At 39.8% G+C, this 19,402-nt stretch overlaps 1 protein-coding gene across 5 annotated transcripts in view; it reads right to left on the bottom strand.

The window, feature by feature from the left end:
• The window catches only part of ZFYVE26 (zinc finger FYVE-type containing 26), a 46,394-nt gene that overhangs the window by 19,320 nt on the left and 7,672 nt on the right, over window positions 1–19,402 (bottom strand). For 4 of the 5 annotated variants that reach the window (XM_054275806.1, XM_054275804.1, XM_054275805.1 and 1 more), the window contains exons 7-24: window positions 18,581–18,669; window positions 18,162–18,322; window positions 14,733–14,915; window positions 13,480–14,133; window positions 12,712–12,801; window positions 11,958–12,026; window positions 11,181–11,332; window positions 9,658–9,856; window positions 9,079–9,342; window positions 8,777–8,896; window positions 8,345–8,509; window positions 7,190–7,417; window positions 5,288–5,393; window positions 3,801–4,537; window positions 3,048–3,244; window positions 2,091–2,195; window positions 1,393–1,515; window positions 721–897 (exon numbers count right to left, since the gene is read on the bottom strand). In XM_054275806.1, coding sequence (XP_054131781.1) covers window positions 721–897; window positions 1,393–1,515; window positions 2,091–2,195; window positions 3,048–3,244; window positions 3,801–4,537; window positions 5,288–5,393; window positions 7,190–7,417; window positions 8,345–8,509; window positions 8,777–8,896; window positions 9,079–9,342; window positions 9,658–9,856; window positions 11,181–11,332; window positions 11,958–12,026; window positions 12,712–12,801; window positions 13,480–14,133; window positions 14,733–14,915; window positions 18,162–18,322; window positions 18,581–18,669 — 3,819 coding nt within the window. The remainder of the gene's footprint in view (window positions 1–720; window positions 898–1,392; window positions 1,516–2,090; window positions 2,196–3,047; window positions 3,245–3,800; window positions 4,538–5,287; window positions 5,394–7,189; window positions 7,418–8,344; window positions 8,510–8,776; window positions 8,897–9,078; window positions 9,343–9,657; window positions 9,857–11,180; window positions 11,333–11,957; window positions 12,027–12,711; window positions 12,802–13,479; window positions 14,134–14,732; window positions 14,916–18,161; window positions 18,323–18,580; window positions 18,670–19,402) is intronic. The other variant, XM_054275803.1, reaches the window with a different exon arrangement.

Raw genomic sequence — 19,402 nt, forward strand, 5'->3', positions numbered from 1 at the left:
AGTTAATATGGATGCTTTTCAAACTAAGTCATATCTTCAGAAGCAACAAGTAAAGAAACAGGCAGCCCAGCAAAACATTGTTGTGGCACACACTGGAGCAAGCTGCTGCTTACAGTCCAACACCAAAACAGATATTACCAAAAGCACTGCATTTTATTTACATGTAATGCATTCAACTAAGGTTATCTGCTGATTAATGCATCTATTCCCAGGCTGAGCACAGGACCTGTGTGACTTCTGTAAAGGCAGTGGCCATCCAGAAAGAGGAGTGATACTCTCCACCTCTGGAAGGCACTTGGGAGAAACCATCATATGGGTGAGCATACGTAGGACACCTGATGTTACCGATACAGACAGTAAGTTGAGGATACTTCCTTCTTCACTTGGGACAAAGATAGCAACTTTTCTGATAAACTCCACAACTTTATTTTATTCCACCCTCTCCTCTTTCAGCCTGTGTGTAAATCCACTCTCCACAGCTCAAACCCAAGACTGCTTTGTTCATACTATGGAACTGCAAAAATGGAGAAAGGAAAGAGAAGCTTTAAGCCATCTCTAACTTTCCTTTGGATCATGAGACTCAGGATCTTAGACCTGGTGCGGTGAGAATGCTCTGGTAAAACCTACAGGCTTTTTATATTACGAAAATACTATGCATGACAGAATTACTTATACAGTTCTTTATTGCTGTTAATCCCTCAAGGCAGGGGTTTTACTGACCTTGGATCCTATATAGAGTGCCTGGATTTCATTCCGGCGTGCTGCTGTCAGACTGGCATAGAAGTGAGCTGTGAGGTAATCAGCCAAGAAGTGAGAGGCTGCCAAGTTCGGATGCTGGTCCAGGGACTGCTCACTGATGGCAAGGCAAACACCAGGGTCTTCAATTCTTTGTAAAAGCTACAAAACCAAACAAAACACAGTGACAATCTACAACATTCCTGGAAGGCAGCTTTCTGTCCACAACAGTTTATTACAGTGTTCCAGCAAACAAATTAATTCACTTTTTAAGTGACAGCTTCACCATTATTAAAATCAAAAATGTTCACACCACTAATTTGGGCACAGCTGACTGATTCATGCTATTAGCTTCACTTCTGATTCTTCTGCTTAAGCAGCACTGACATGCTTCATTATGATTTTTCAAATGAAAGGAGCCTTGTATTTCCATGAAAGTGACATTTATACTATTAGGTCCAAGAACTAAATTGCCAAGCTGGATTTTTACTTAAGCATAACAGGGGAGAGCTGGGATCCTAAAAGCTTATCTAAGCAAATAACATCTCTTGAGGGTGGAACCAAAAAGATCATGAAAACACACACAGTGAAGGCAGGCAAAACAGCTGTCAACTTACTTGATCTATGGATATGAGACTGAGAACATCTTGCTATTACCTGCAATGCCTTTTCCATGTCTCCCATCTCCAGTAAGTGGAGAAGGTGCTCACGGTGAAGGTTGATCAAGTCTTCTCTTGGGACAGGATACAAGTGTTCCCATTCCTCACACAATTCATAATCCTAAAGAATTAAAAAAGAAGTAAAATCAAAAGGACAAACTCTACCCTTCCTGATACAGTTGCTCCTCCCAAAGTTCTGATCAAGAGATTCTGTAGCTTAGACTCCTCTCCCAGATAAAAATAATAATAATTACACTGACAAAGGAAGATGATAGCCAATTTAATCAGGCACAGTCTGCATTTAAAATACCTTGTTTACCTCACAGTAAACAAGCTAGTTTTCAGAAAGACACTTAAAGCCAGCCAGATTTACAATATTAGCATTTCTCTAATAATCACATCTGTATTATGACCAAAGTTATACTACTTTAAAATCTTCAAAATTGTAAAAGAAAAGAACAGGTTATATCTCAGAGTAAGAGTTTAAACTAAAACTTAAGAATTATTAATTACATGTAAATCTTGATACTAAGCAAAGATCTCTGTTTGTTTCTGTAGCACAGAGCTGAGTAAAGGAATCCTTCCTCCCAATATAATCTCCATTGATCATTGTTTTAAGATGCCATTTCAATGAATTTATTTACTTGAAGTTTAATGCATTCTAATTCAACGAAATTCATGATGATGATGTCTAACCTTTGCTTTCAGAATGATATTCATGACAGTCTGAGGATCATCAGAGCAGGCTTTTTTCAGATCCTGCCAGTCATTCCACAATGGTTCATTTTGCACATTCAAAATCTGAAAAAGTTAATATTGAGTAGCATAAATTATAGAATCTCAATTTATCTCAATCAATAGCCTAAGAAAACAGCTGAGCTCATCACATCAAAAGCTTTGACAAAAAAGTCAAAAAGGAGACCACACAGACCTTTTCAGGGATGATATAACGCCCTTGCACTCAAAAAAAAATCTCCACAGTTTTCACAGATATGAGTCTACAAAGCACATTTATAAGGGAAGGTTTCTGAAAGATTAGATGGTAATAATTATGGATGTAAAAGTACACATTTACTGCAGACATTGCTGGCATTAACAGAGAGACAACTGAGCTGTCAGTTAGCAGAACTCCCACCAGACAGAAATCAGCAGGGATGGCTCCTTATTCTGCTGTTTGGCTTTTCAGTCTGTGCTGAACTCCAGGCCAGCCTGTCTGATTTCAGAGTTTCTGCACTATACTACAGTTAGAAGAACTGACTGCAATACAAACTTGCCCCTTGGACCACTAGTCTTGTACACCATCTGCGTTTCTCAAACTTGTAAAATGATTAACTACCATGCAAAGCTTCCAGAGGCTCTAGAATTTGCATAGGATGGAAAATACTTTGCAAAACAATGAGATTCACAAAAATGTTTGTATCTAAACATGTTTGCAGACCAGAATGCTAACAGGTGAGTGGGAAAGTTGTGAAGGATGAAAGCTGAGTGTTAACTGGATACTATAGTACTTCACATGAACTGTTTTGGATAAAAGACTTGAAAAGCTCTCGTGACCAAAACAGAACCAAGGGTGAAAGCTTCTCAGTGGGCAACCAATATTTGCTTCCTGCTGCCTATTTCATCTCACTAGTTACTTGAAGAATGACTTTGTACCTTTTGATAAACCTGAAGTTCTTTCTTCCTGCTCTGCAGATTGGCTTTTAGTTCATGAGGTATGCCCAGGTCAGAAATGCAGTAAGCTAGAATTTCCAAACAGGCATCAAGGGGCCACTTGTCCAGGCAGCGCAGGGCCAGGCTACTTCTCAACACTGCATTTTTTACAGGGAACAAGTATTGCCAACCATCCTTATCTGTGGAGGAAACAAAACACTAATTTGAAATTCAGTTTCTATAATTCAGAAAAAAAAAAAAATCCTTATCCTTGCTGGATCACATCAACAAAAGAAACACTGACAGGGCTGAAAAATCATTGCAAGTTATTCCAAGCATCAAATTTTTGGGAAATGTCCAAAGTCAGCATGAGGTACTTACTATTCAGACTCCAAAAGGCACCTTTCACAGATCACATCATCCATGCATAACAATGACACTGCTGTAAAAGATGTTCCATTAACAATACAATGATTACTGTGTCCTGATGTATTCAGCTCTTCACATAAAAATAACAAAATAGATGCATTCTATTGTACTTGTTCTCTTGTACTAAATTGGTCATGATTTGCACATTTGTGAAACAGAAACTACACCATCAGAGAAAGCAAATTCAGGATGAAGAAAGGAAAATTATCTATTTCCATCTCTGGATTTGCCCAAGGACCACTACTTTAGTTTCTGCATTTCTATCCAGGCTGCGTTCTTTATTAAAAAAAAGGATTGAGGAAAAAAGCCTGAATTAATCCTTCTTACCTTCAGCAGCTGCACAACTCAGCACAGCATCCTTCACACTGACCACTTCCTCCACATCCTGACAGTACAGATCCAAGACCTTCAGAGCTCTGTCCCAGTCCTTGGCTGCAAGAGCTTGTTCAAAGACTCCCGTTAACACTTTAACAGCTGTAGTGGAATGTAACCCCAGGAGCACCAGAGACATGTATGCCTTGCCAGAGAAGACAGCAGCCAAACTGTTACCTTCCTCTTGATTCCAAAGTGGCTCAAACATAGCAAGAAGAAATCGTTCCAATATTGGGAACTCCTTCAACAATGCCTCACACTCTCTGGAAATCTGCTCCAAGCCTAAGGGCGCTTCCCGTTTGCCCCGAAATTCCATCCACGACAAACTTGATTTGTGAACTTTCTGTATATTAGATGCACTTAGACATGCCACTGTAGCCATCAGCTTCGACTGAGACTTCAGGAAGTCCAGGGAGGAGGCAGTCAGTGTGTGCTGGCTCAACTCATTCACAGAGGATGAGGCCTGAGTGGAGATATCCTCAGAGGTCACTGCAGAATTGTGAATAGGTATTTCAACATCTGGCAGGCAGTGGCAGGCACACTGTTGTGTCAAGTTGCTGATGTTGGTCAGAAGAGACTTTGCCTGGCTATTTTGCCTTGCAATACACAAGGAGAGTGGCTCACAACAAGAGTTAACAATGACTTGCTGCACGTTCAGGTTCAACCCTTCTTTAGCCAAGAGAGAAGAAAGTCTGTAGGATTGAAAACAGAACCAGATTACCCAGCACATATAAAAGGTACTTTATAATTAGGTATTTTCATAAATCTTCTAAATGCTTTAAGAACACAAGCCCCCTAGTATTCTTCACAGGTACATACACAAGAAGATTACACATACTATTTTAACTCTGAGCTTAGGTTGTCATTCCTTTATAGAAAAGGAACTTACTCCTCAAACATTGACTTTTACCTAACTGCAAGCTACTAAAATAGTTCACCATTAGCACTCATCTTTTTAAAAGCTACCTCATCTTTTAAAAAAGCTACCTCATCAAATCAGACAGTTTCCATGCCAACCTAATTTAGTAGTTGCAGTGGAAGGAGGCAGATCATCCACTTTACCTGCAAGGGCAAGACCATGCCCAGTACTCTTACTAAAACCTACTAGCCTACTTTATTGTATTACATTGACAAGCCACAAGTGAACTCCTCAGAACTGTCACACAGTTTAAAAAGTCCACATAATTCCACTCTCACTTCATAACAGATAGTAATTGTTAAAAATATGGAGCCACTGTTCTCCCAATCAAAAATCTTCAGGCTGGAGAAGGCACTGACTAAGCTCCTCCCTGCACACCAATCCTTGCAGCATCAAGTGATCAGCTGGTGGGACACAGCTGTACCACCTGTGGTAAGTAGCCAAAGAACCTAATAATGGCTGAGGTAAAAGTCACCAATACCAAAATAACCTACTGGAGTATATAATCTGAAAAAGCACTGACCTGTCAGGATGAACTTGTCTCTCAAAAACAAGCTGGGAAAGCAGCTGAGTTGGACTCTGCTGTAACAGTATAAATGGGTTTCCCACTTTCACTTCTGCAGATACATCTTAGGGAAAAAAACACCAGAATATTTATTATAATACAAACACATTAGCTGAATACACTAATCAACTTTTATTTTAGGAATATAAATTTTAAGGCCCTGAGTCTAAATCTCTTTGACTAAATTCACAGAGTTCTAAATTCACATTATAACAGTAAAATCCAGAGTAAATTGCAAGGCATTTGTGATTATAATATGCCTCTCAATTCTGGCAATATTATGTCGGACGCATTACCAAAACAGGTAGAGTCGAGATTCTTCATCCTTTATGCAAGATCTACGTTCAAACAGTTTAGCAACTCTAATTCAAAAACTTTCAACAACATATGAAGTTGTAGTGAGAAGTAGAAAACATGCAGAATTATTTCCTGATGAGTTTCTGGATGTAGACTGGTGAGTCCATGCTCTATTCAAGTCAGTCAGCAAGGGCAGAGGGAACTCATAGGCATACAGGTTCTTTTACAAAGGAGTGAAACCCTGGCCACTACTGCTGGAAAGCATTTGTGTCCACTACTGAGTTACAGCAAATAACTTTGGATACATTCTCCTAAGTTCACCTTTTCCTTTCTTCTTCCACTGCAACAACATTTCCCCCAAACTCACCCAGCCCTTGAATATTTTTGTGCAATTTTTGGCTTTGGCAGTTACCCAGTGAGGACTAAATCATGTCCATACAGAAGCTACAGCTGGCATGGCAGTGACCTGAGCTGAACCAGCATGTCTGCAAACAGATCTCTGCTCTTTTTTCTTATCCTCTTGAGAAGGTACTCCCTGAAATCAGTACTGTGGGATTTTACATTACTGCAGCTCAATTAGTGTCAACTTGAAAACATGGATAAGTGTTGCAGACATCTTTTAATGAAAAATCCTTTATTTAGGATTTTTCCTCCTGAGAAGCTGAGAGGCCTCAGGAACAAAATGTAAACAATAGTTATCTGCTGCTGTGGAATGCAACAGGTAGAGCTTTGATTGGCTCATCTTGGATGTTTATAATTAATGGCCAAACACAGCCCAGCTAGCTCAGAGAGAGAGTCCGAGACAGACAGCTGCCTATGTTATCCTTTTCTATTCTTAGCCTAGCCTTCTGATGAAACTTTTTCTTCCATTCTTTTAGTATAGTTTTAATGTGATATATATAATAAAATAATAAATCAAGCCTTCTGAACATAGAGTCAGATCTCTGTCTCTTCCCTCAACATAAGACCCCCGTGAACACTGTCACAGATATGCAGTTTTACTCTGAGCACAGTGAATTGTTCTGCTGTTCTGACAGCTTGATGTGCTGATGGTACATTCCTTTTCATGGACCATCACCTGCTGATTCTATAAAAAAATTCTGCCTGGTTACCTCTGCTGGTCTTCTACACGCTCTTTTCTTACCCTTGTGGAGCAGCAGAGTGCCTGCTGCCTCTAAGGGAGCTGTAAGTTATACAGCATGCTGATCTATTGGATGCAAAAATCAATCTCGCCTTACAGGGGCAGTGCTAGGAATTTTTGGATTTCAAGGGCTGTTTGTTTTGTCTCCACTCTAAGTGGAGTGCAGAGTCTGGGTCAGTAGTTAGCATTTCTGTTCTCATTTTCCCGCTGACATCAACTATTTCCATGTGAGCTGTGGGTGGCATAGGTGTTATGAAATAAAAGGGAAAAAAAAAAGTAACAATCAGTTGAAATCAAAAGCACAGGTAGTAGGTACATTTGGCAAGGAACTGTTTTTGCACAATTGCTATCCAGAATTTGGCCAGCCTACACAGTGTGTGTATCTCCACCTAGGCTCAGACTTCCCAGCAGAAAGCCCTTACCTAGCTCTGCATTCAAGCTCCGTAACACCACAGCAGCCAGAGTAGTGATGTAGTCAAGGAAGGCCTTCACAAAGTTTGTCTGTGTGTTGCTCTCTCGCACGCTTTGGCTATGCTGGTCAAGAGTTCTCAGCAGGAGCTGTGTTTGGTTCCAAACCACGTGCTTCTCCAGCTCCATGGGTTTGAGAGAGCCCTGCTCCACCAAGGTGCCAAGCAGGCTCCCTTTAGAGTCTGGTTTAAGAGAATAGACAAGATTCAAGGATGAAATGTCAAGAAGAAAGGAGGCAGGGGGGTGGGGGAGAAAGAGAGAGAAATGCTTTAGCTTTATTTCCTCTCCGCAATTATTGATCTCAGTATAAGCATTATAATTTAATAAATTCCCTTGCTCCCTGAAAGCAGGGGACATTTTTACTGTCAGCATCATAATTCAATTGAAACCAAGAGAAATTTTCACAGCAGAATAAAACTATAGTACATCTAAATTGATAACCACGGCTCTGAGAAGTTAGAACTATATTAAGGCAGACCTAAAATATATCTAGTTCGTGCCATTAACATTAATTCTAAAACACAGGTGCTGACCAATCCTTGAGCTCCATAACATTTAACTCTTAGAGCTCTCCTAAATTTTTGCTCATTAAATATTTTAAGAACACCAAAAAGCCATTTAGAAATTTGGTGACTAGAAGAGAAACACCAGTACTATATAATGAAGAGAGCTGTAAGAAAAAGCAGCTGTGGAAAAGATGAGATGTTTTATGACAGTCCTACGAAAATTGCAAGGTATTATGACATTACAAAGGTTTTGAAGGTTTATCTCCATTTTGTTACTTAAAAAAAAAAAAATATAAAAAAGCAAGAGTAAGAATACACCAAATTATCTATAAGGTGCCACTTTAAAATATACTTAAAGAATTCCTTGCTAGGACTGCAGAGAAATAGAACAAATAATGACTCTGAAAAATTCAGAATTTTAGCTGTGAAAACAAATATAAGAATTACAGCTAAATTTTACCCTTTGCATTTATGATTTTTAAAATATATATTTGTGCATATGTCAAAGAGCATTAATACTGGATTTACAGCTGCCTGGAAAGGCCAAAGCAAAAATTCAGATCCATACATCAATCAGTCTTTATGTTCACAAAAATAACTCACCCACAGAACGTTCAACACATGTCAGTGCTTTTAGGATATGATCCAGGTTTTGTGATAAAACAATTTCATTAGTAATACTTTCTTCAGTCAAGGCTGGGTAGCAAGCTTGCAGAAGGTCTAAAATACTGCATCGAAAATGACTCCCTATTTTCTCATCAGACACCTCTACAAAGAGGGAGAAAAAACAACAACTGTAACAAAGACACATGTATTCTTTTGCATAGAAGGCCCACAAAACCAGAAGTGTATGATAATATAAAAAACCAGACCATTTCAGATTATTCAGAATTGAGCTCAGGTCACATCCCCCTTGCCTTTTCTGTTATAAATACTAAACCAAAATATGGAAAGTTCAAATTTACACTGCAACAGAAGACAAGAATTTGATTTAGGCACATTTCAACAGAAAGCCTTATCAGCAAAGCACACTACCTGGTCTGGATTGACCTTGTGATGTGCAGGAATAGTTGAGAATTTTACTTATTTGCTGGAGAACTGCTGGAAAACCCTTGATACCTTCAGAGTGCAGTAGAACAAAGTCAGGTCGGTGGCCTGGAACAGTCATCGTGCAAAGGGAGACAAAATCAAAGTTAGGAGTGGAAAAAAGAGACACTAACATGAAAGTACAAAATGAGATTTAATTAAGGCTTGGGTGTTAGCACAAACAACACAGCACAGAGAGGCATTTTCTGTTCCCAGGCCCATGCTGATAAACAAAAACATCAAAAGCCTACCCCGAGTTTCAAGGCTGTTGTAGAGCCTCCTTTCTGCTGTCTCCAGAAGCTGTTTGCATGTCTTCCAGAGACGGCACTGAGTACAAGCTAGGTCAAATGCTGCCATTGCTGAAGGACTGAGGTCCTCAAGGACTTCTCGCAGAGGATCAGTATGCTCCAGCTGGATGTTTCTGATCCAGAAGTTTTCTTGAAGAGTAGGAGCAAGACTTCCAGAGGTTGCAAGCAATTTATCAGTAACATCCGAGATGGAATAAAATACCATACCTACACATGTCATCAAAAACACACAAACACTGGTTAACAGCATAATTAGATCAGATCCTGTAATGGGTTAACTATTTTTTAATCCTTACAGAAAATAATTCCATATGTGGCCTGCTTCATGGACCAATCAATTACTGTAGAATGTATGCAGCTAATTGGGCATCAACAGCATTTATAGTCTCTTTCTAACTCAGAGAACCACAATTCACCCTTCTGAACAAACACTACACTCATTTTGACATTATCTGAGTTGCTTCCTCAGACTTTTTACTTCTCCCCATCCCTTTGTGAGAACTCAAAAAGCCCAGTCCTTACCAGCTGCTGCTGCATTCCCAATAGCTTGCAGTGTTGAACGGCCACTGCCAGACTTCCTGATGCCCCCAGTGCCATCTGATGCTTGATTCTCAATATTGTGCTCCACTCTCGCCATTTCTCGTACAGCCTCTTGGTAACGCTCCATGAAAACCAACTCACCATAGCAAGGGGAAGTCTCCAGATTAAACATCAAAGCCACCTTTCAAAAGTAACAACAGATGTAATTAAATAGATGTACAACAATAGATGTAATCAAATTAAGTTTTCAAAGGTCAAGGAGCTTGGGCGGAGGGGGCTTTAAAGGAGACAAAGGAATAAAACAAATACTTTAACTGAAAAACATCTCCACAGACACAACAGGCTGAAATGGTGAGGTTTTCTCCTAAAGAGTTTAAAGTGCCTGAAAAAAAAAGACCCTCAGAGATGTTTTTCAATTATTATTATAAAGCTTACCTATTATTTGTTGCAGGATTAGGGCTGAATTAATCTTCATAACCCACACCTTTCAGAATGACTCTCCACAATTTCAATACACTATATAATGAGAGATATCTATCAAGTTTGCCTCCAAAGCAGACTATTTTAAATAAATTCTTATTCAGCAAGGAATACCTTCTCAAAATTTAAACACAAAGTAGCTAAGCAGAGCTGTGCATGAAACCCACAACCAAAAATCAACCAACCTACTAAGAAACCAACAACAGAATACAAACCAAGCTTGAATGCTTTATCACTGGTGATACTGAAAATCAAGGCAACAAAGCAAAACAAAATGCTCCTTTGGCCCTGTAAGTAGGGAGAAGATGAAGTGGCATGCCTGGAGTTAAACAGAACTAACTGGCTGATTAGTAACCTGATGTTAATGCAATGTTTAAGTGACATGAACTGCTCCAGCATGGCTACCCAAAACTCAGCCAGGTCACAATTTTGACAGAAGATTCACTCATTGATGCACCTCAAGATATTTTTTCAGAGCATCAGCTCAAAAGCCACACAGAGAAAGGTACGCACAGCTGTGAGGGAGCAAAGAGTCACAAATATGCGGACTGTCAATTTGCAAGTCTTTCTGCCTGTTTTCAATAGTACAAATTTAGTCTCAAAACATACCTCCCTCAAATGAAAATAATCACTGCTCTGGGTAAGGAACACCTTTGCATGTTTCTACCAGGGTTACAAGTGGAAGAGTGCCACGGTTTTGAAAAACGGATTAAATAAAGCAGTTCAAATACAGCTGAGTCCTCATGAGACTTCACATGATCTCTCTATTCTTCAGTCAGTTGAAACACTATGCTTGACTAGCTCTCATCAAACATTTGCATGCTTTGAGAACCCAGGTGTAGAGAAAACATTTTCACATAACAAGGCAGAAAAACCCTGCAATGGGATGTTGGTTTGGAATATCTTTGTTCCTTCCACTTGCTTCTACTTCTTAAGTGTTTCTTTCACTTGGAAGCCCTATGTTTGCTAAACGCAGAAGAAGCAGCAATTTAATTCAAAAGTTGAAATACATGCATCTTATTTACCTGGTGGGCTTCCACAAAGTTCCCTCTCAAAACACAAGAAACTAACAGTGATTCTGGTGGGGAAAGCATCATAGGAATGAGGGAGTTCTGCTGACGTGGTCTTGTCCTGCTTTCCAAATCACTCAAGCCAGACACGCTACTGGTACTTCCCTCTGCAAGACAGAATTCATCAGTATACTATTAGGGAAAACACATTTCACCAAGTAACAGCCACCTAGCAGATAACAGCATTTCACATATTTAACACAAAAATATAGGAGCAGAGCTGCAAGCAAGTTTTAGGGTAAAGAAGTCAACATAAACATCCTGTTAAAAATTCTCATAACATTTCACTATTTGGTCAGAATTTGCAGTTTGGATCTCATCCCTGTGTAACACTTTTCGGGAACTACATAATGTGCACACAGGCACTGGTTCAGTATGGACAAAGGGAGAAGTCTAAAGCATCTGACCTATTAGATCATTCCAGCATGCCTAAGCTGTCTTAGCTTACATGACTATCAGTTCATTAGCTTTTTTGATGGTTTGCAGACCACTACATTGCTTGCATACTGTTTCCTGCAAGCCAAAGATACCAAGAAAAATCTAATTCTCTTATTCCAGACGAAGATACATGTTATTCTGACTACAAAACAGTGATCCAAAAATGGGAGCTCTGAGAAGCGAAAAGATAGAATTCTGTCCTGCACACAGCAGTAATTCACATTAACTACTCAAGCAAATTCTTCATCATGCACATTGAAAAGACAAAGAAATACTACTTTTGTGGCTTATTACCTGAGGTACTCGTGCTTAGCTCGCTACTTGTGCTTTCTAATGATGGACTGGATGCTCCCTCTTTCCCATCTAAAATGGAAAAATCAAAATCAGCACATTAAATGCACTTTTATTAAAACTTACTGCAAATAACAGATTAAGCAACCTCAAGAGATCTTCAAGAGTATCTTGTAAATGAGCCACCACTGACATCTATGATAAAGGCAAAAACTGCTGATTTGAAGAAAATGCTAGGCTTAGAGACTATGCTGGGTGGCCCATCAGTGACTCACGTCAGACACTTCGAAGCTTGTTATTTTGGAACATGCCACTCCAATACCAGACATGCTTTTCAAAGGCTAAATAGAAAAACGGTGAGGAACACAGCTTTCTCCTAAGGTTGCCAATGTATGCCACAGACTCCTGTTAATTCACATCCTAGATAATACCACAACAGGAATGAAAATATACTGAACACTCATGGGACATAGGGGAGAAAGGGAAAAATTAGTACTGTAGTTGAAGTTCTCCCCTGCCCCAAATCAGACTTGATGGAAAGAATTTATTCTTCTTGGAAGGAAGTTATTTGTGCAGATGAGCTTTAGAAAACAATCCAAGTGGAACTGGACTGACACTTGAAACCACTAAGAAAACTAAAGGAAATAAATCTAGTTCTCTACTCCTAGGCCATGAAATGTAATTGCATTCAGCCATGAGCACAGGAAAATTATGCACATTTCAGAAGTGCCTTCTCCAAGACACTTTTTCAACCCACCTGCCTTGTACCTCCGATATCTACTTCGTTTCTTCAAGCTGGAGCACCTGATTAAAGAGCAATATCTCTTGGATGCTGCAAGCTGATGTTCTGTGAAATATTTAAACAAAAACATTACCAAGTAGCTTTACAGAGGGAGACTTAACAAACAGTTGAACACAAGTTTGGAAACTTGCAATATTTAAGGTCAGACTGCAAAGTCTTTCTTGGGACATGGAGCTTACATAGTCTGAGATACACAATAAGCTACACATAATACAAGACCAAACCTCATAGCAGCAAGGCTAGCAAGTTATGGGCTATGGAGAAGGGTGAGAAACAGGCTCCTGAATGTGCTGTTCAAGCTACTTCAACAATCATCCAGAATAATACAACCTCCTCTGACACATTTTCCTAACATGTTTCCAGACTAGGCTAAATCAACACTGTCCATGAACAAGCTGACACTATTTGCATTGTACTGGCTCCAACACCACCATGTCCCTTCATATCATTGCAGTGTGATTTGTGACACAGGGGTGGGACAAAGGCAAACAGAAGCAGTGCATCCACAAAGGGGAGGGAAATGAGAAAATGACCCAAACTTTCTGATTAGAATAGAGATCACTTCTGTTGGAAAATGGTGCAAGCACCAGGCGTCTCCAGGTAGGTCACTCTCTCAGTATCTGCCAAAATGCGCTCCCTCAGTGAGATGCTCACAGAATTTAGCCTTGAAATCACTGTCTGGATAGCTGTAACACATCAGAAAGTGTCAAATACAAAGCCTACCTGCATTTCTGTTACTCATCACCACCTTGTATCGCCAGTGAGCTTCAGAAAGGTATTTGGAAAACTGTAACACGCGACTTCCAAAGGCATCCCTGCTTGCAGAAAGATTCAAGCACTCAACAAGCTCCAGCTCTTCACGAAGCACATTACTGGAGTCCCACGGGAGAGAACTCTGGATTTCTTCCAAGTGGTTGAGAAGCAATGTGAGGAAGGCCTCCATGGCCACATCATCCACTAAAAATCCAGTAACACCACTGGTGAAGTGTTTCAGATCCAGGCAGCTTGGCTTAGAGGTTTCACAGCTTTTGCCTTCTAACACAGAGTCACAAAGATCTTGGGTATCTGCGTGAAGTGTTTGTGCAGCCAGCACAGACTTCTCTGATTTTTTTTCAGCCTCTGTTAGGTGTTGGGGACTTTGCGTGGTGGAGGACCGCCGACTGTCACTGCCTTCTACGCTCAGAGTAGCGCCCTTTTTGTCAAGGTCTTCATCCTCTGCATAGTCCTCAGGTAGAGGAGTGTCAGCATAGAGGTCATTATAGGAAATGAAAAGCAAGGAGAAAATATTCTCCAAAACCTCCAGGCGCAGAGGAATGGGAACACTCCTTAAGAACTGCTGACACTTTGCAATGTACTGAGGAAATACTGTAGAGCAATCTGTACAATTAAAAACAAAAATAAAGAACATTTATTCCACATTTTTCAGGGATTCCTTGTTCCAACTTGTGCCTTTTAAGAAAATCCCAGAAGGGGAACTAATCCAGTGGCTCAGACCCAGTCATTCCTCCAAAAACCAAGTAAATACATGTCCAACATTTTACATTTAGAAAGGTAGCGTGTGCCTCCTCCCCCCGAGCACTGCCCATTACGGCTCTGTTCAATGATGTGCAAATTCAGATTCCACCAATTCTAGCCATTAAATCAGTTTCAGCTCTGGGAAATCATAAGCTCTTCTAAATTATCTGTCACTACAATCCTATATCTAGTATCACTTCCTTTTAGCACTATATTTTTTGCACAATTGCCTTAAATGTTTTAAAACAAGGCTGGTAGCTTATTAATATCTATTATTACTAAATATAATAACACCTCCAAGAAATACCATTATACTTGCTTGGAAAGCATCCATAGCCCACTGAATAAAATACCACATGTACACAAGGTGCAACATTATCCCCATACTTAGTGATAATTCAGAGCCCAGCAACTGCATGGAAAAGCACACATTACTGAACCTGAGAAAGGAAGCCAATCACCTGCTGGTTCTCCAAAAGTTGCATCCTCAGGGACATCACCAAGAAGGCTGTGTACACAATCCTTGCACCTGGCATGCCTGTGTGAATTCACACAGAGAGCATAGATTGCATACTTCATGGCACAGAATGCTCTGAAGAGGGCCAGGTTGCGCTGCTGACTCAGGGTGTTAGGGAGCATGGCTGCTGTGGAGCAGAATCAGGGTGGTGAGGGGGTAGGAGGTAAACAAGAAAACAAGTTAATTTTCTCCTGAAGTTCCTGCACAGCAATAGTTATCCAGTCTTTCTTCCCCAGTGCTGTTTTTGTCTCAGCTTTGATCTATCTCACCGTTACTTTTGGAAAAAAAGCCCAAACAACACAACCCACAACAGATGGGCACAGAAAAGTCAGGTCTGGATCCCCTTCTAAAAATGAAATTTTCTGTGAACTTGTGTAGCAGGACCTGACTACAGCATAGAATGACCAAAATCCCTCACAATGACTCTCATTAGCAGTGTGTGGTTAAGCTGTACTGCTGCATTTACAACAGAGGGGCAAATCCTGCTTCATTTCAGCATCTTGGAATTCTGTGTTATAGTACACAGTAGATGAGTAGGGAAACAATGTAGACAGGCTATGACTGTAGTAAGAATAGATTCCTACTTCTTCAGATTTATACTAATAAATAGATATTATGGTTGATTCACAGTGGCTGACACAATAGATCAAACACAATCTGCAACTGACTAAAGAAGAAGTCAATCCCACAGTTTCCTTCACACATTTATGATAAATGCAAACTAGAGCAGTACTGCAGACACTTCTCTTCCCCTTTGGGTTTTTTCTGAGGAAAGGTATCACATGCCAAGACATGATCCCTTCCGAGTACAAGAGAACAGGACAGCTTCAAATTGTACAAATCACATCATCATCCCCTTCACCCAGGAACACAATATAGTGTCATATACTCTCTTATGCTGACAGTAGATGAATTATTCATCTACTGTAAAAAGGTTAAAAGAACCCCACAACAAAGAAAGAAAAAAAAGCCCTGACAACCACACACAGTGTTAAATTAGTGCTTGGAATCCACTGTCCTGTATTCTCATACAAGTAATGAATTCTGTCTCTACCTGCTGTCAAGCAGGAAAAGCATTTGCCAAGTTATCTTTTTTTAACAAAGCATAGGTGCAAAGCACGATGTACTGACGATGTCCGCATCCAAATTCTGTAACTGAACAGAACTACCTAACCTAAAAACTATTTCAGCACTGTCCTCCACAAAGTTTGAGCACAATTGCAAAGAAAAGCACTAGTCTGAACTTTTCTGAACTACAGAACAGCCAAAGCAAAAGGACTGAGAGCACAAACAGCTGGAAACAGTTATTCCCTATCACTGCCATTCTAAACAGTGACAGTGATGGAAAATGAAATGTAGAGAGCAGATGGGACTGAGGAGACATCCACATCTGAATCCTCTGAAGAACCCACATGGCCACTGAAATTCTACTGTTGCCCAGAAGCTCTACACTAATATGTAAACACCCAAATATCTCCCAATACCACTGCCTTAAGAGGACTTCAGGCAGGTAAAGGTAGAGATTTGATAAACACAATACTCTGGAAAACAGAAATAGTTAGCTGGAGATACTATAACAGATACTGGTAATCAAAAGTAAGTTTAATACACTTTTGCCTCACATGTGGAAAACCTTGGATGCAGTGAGTTGAGTCTGTGTCAGTGTTTGTACCTAAACCAATCCTCTTCCTTTACTTAGACTTTCCTTAAACCAATACTGAAGAACAATCCTTTAACTAATAGCACTGGTTTTCCTATGCCACAAATACTAACACCTTCTTTTCTACTGTAACTCATGAGGAAATTGCTGTTCACCATGACTGATGTTTTGCACAGCCTGAACTCAACTGCTTGCCACTGCCCTGGTTTCACTACTGCAGCTGACAGATACATACTAAAAAGAAGGGGGAGAAGGGGAAGCATGTGGGGTGATGGGAGGAAAAGGCCTGTTAACATCATTATATCTGACAAAAGCAAAGTTTATGACTCCTCTCTTCCCTTTAAGGCTCAAAATAGATTATTTTAAAGGAGATTCTATTAAGCTGTGTTTTTATATAATGATCTGAATTCTGCAATAATTGCTGGATTGAAAAGAGAAGGAGGACTTGTCTTCCATTAATTATTTCTATAAATTACTGTGACATGAAAAAAAGAAGAGAAACTGCAGATAGAGTTCTTTTGCTGCAGTCATGCAGCTCCCAGAAGATATTATGGGACTGCCTCTTCCTGCTTTTGAAAGGCTTTGACAGAATTTAAGCAGAAAATAATTCAAATGTAAGTACTGTTTAAAAAAACCCACAACACCAGCAACAACAAAACAATTTCAGAAAGCAGGACATTGAAAATAAAGATCTATATAGAGTCTCAATTCCTACATCTTTTAAGATTATTCAAGACAAGTGTCATGATAATTTTAACACCAAAACCTGTAGAAGTAGGAATAGAAATCAACATCACAACAACATGATATGGAAGGAGGGAAACCTGCTTCCCACTAGGTAATCTAGAAAAATCTGTGCAAGATCCATCACTGAGAGCTCTCCATTCAACACAGGTTGCAATTACACATCTCCAAATTCACAAACATAAAAGAAATACTTAGAAAACAAATCCTGCAGCTTCTTAGGTTCCAGTGCACGCAGGAAAATGGAGCTTAATAATCATTATTAAGAGGACCCATCAGAAAACAGCTTTAAAATTGCAGCAACTGAACCTGGACACAGGATGCAATCAAAGGTGTGACCAAAGACAGTCACTTGTAAGTGATCTGATGTGTTTAGCTGTTGCAGGTATTTTAGGCACCCAACTGGAACATGAAAGAAGTGAAGCAGGAGCAATGTACACACAGTCTGTAGCTAAGTCTCACTAATTTAAATACTAAATTTAAATTTGGTAACAGTTAATACCAGAATTTTAAAAACCCACTTTTTATCTCTTTCAAAAATTAAGATGTTATAGTACAAGATATAGTCAATTTCATCTGGTTTTGCTCTTTGATTTTCAATTAAAGAGCAATGAAATACAAACTATACACCTCTTTTTCAAACTAAAGGTGTTACAAGTTACAATGAGCAGCATGTATCATGAGCATGTGCCAAGTCTTGTTACCATCTTGAAAAAGCTCTTTCAGACATCTGTCCTTGTGAGATCAAAGAGATCTCACAACTCCTTCTTGAAAGACAATTTACTCCCCAAAAGGTTTCTAAAATAGTTTCCACACGCTCTTCCACATGTTCTTCCACAAAACAGCTAGTAACTGGTGTCTTCCACAATTACAGAAGCAGGTCAAGAAAACAAATCCTGGCAGAAGTCCTGAACATACATACTCAAGAGATTGTGAGTTTTTTGTGTTCTCACAACCCTACACATTTACCCTGCATCTGCTGGTCTCTGGCAGGAACTTTTTGAAGAAGCTCAATAACATCATCTTCATTCAGTGCCAGAAGATTGGTGAGATGATGCAGAGAATACACCGCAGTGTGGCAATCCAGATTGTGCAAGTGTTGCAACAGAACCTTCCTTGGGACAGTAATACTACAAGAGAGAACAAAGAGAGGACACAGATTTAAGTCTCAGCCACGTTTAAAGATGTAACTCCCACTCTAATTCTGATTGAACCAAACTACTGCAATTAAAAAACTGCAACCCATGAGATATTTCAGGAGCTTGTATATACAGTCACTATTACATGATTAGCCAAGAAAATAACACCTTCTCTATTTGCATGTGTAAGCTGACTTAACAGGTAGATTTGGCAGCACAGTTTGGAAAAAGTCCTTCTGATCATTTTACCTATTTTGCTGCATGCACCATTCAAGAACTTCCACGTGACTCCACAGCCCATCACAAAAATCTTTCAATACTGAATCATTGCACAGATCCTAAATGGAAAGACAAAAAACCAGAATCTCATTACAACAAATCCCCCAGCCAGACAGCAGAATCATTTCTCACATGTTTGTTTGCAAGACTTTACCAAGTAATAAATTTCAAATACAGAAAACTACCAGATTTATTAAACCCAGTAAAGGAGGGCTATTCTGACAGAACATAAAAGTCAGTCAGCCTCCCCTTGACACATCTACAGATCATAGAAAGGTGGCTACACCCCTGCTCAAGAAAAGCTCATAAAACGCAAATTAATGCTTCTTAGTAACAGTCTACAGGTAATCTCTAGAACTAATCACGTACTTGAAAGATGCCATACTGGGTAGCAGATGGTTATTCTCCTTTCCCACTTGCTTTTCTACTACAGATGACTGCCTGCTAAGAGTTTAACTTTGCAGAAGCCACGGGATAGACTTTTGGTGTATTACCAAGAGAGTGACTCCCTTAAGGCAATACCAGCTTAGGTCTGCACTGTGACCCAGCAGTACAAGGCTCCTCACCTCCCCACCTCTGACAGCTAAGCCAGCCAGCAGGCATCATCTAAGTGCAACTATATCTTCAGAGCCCCATTTCTTTTGCACAGATGAAGACTGCCCCCAAACAAGGTGGATCTTTCACTCACAGCTCTTGTCATTTATCATTTTGCTTTAAGAATGAGTATGGGGAATTTCCAAGCCACCCTGTTGCTAAACTTAGGCCTGAACTAGTCACTACCCAGGGATGACT

This window comes from Melozone crissalis, unplaced genomic scaffold, assembly GCF_028551555.1.
Source record: "Melozone crissalis strain CALT ecotype California unplaced genomic scaffold, PUWL_Pcris_2 ptg000018l_1, whole genome shotgun sequence".
Lineage (NCBI taxonomy): Eukaryota > Metazoa > Chordata > Aves > Passeriformes > Passerellidae > Melozone > Melozone crissalis.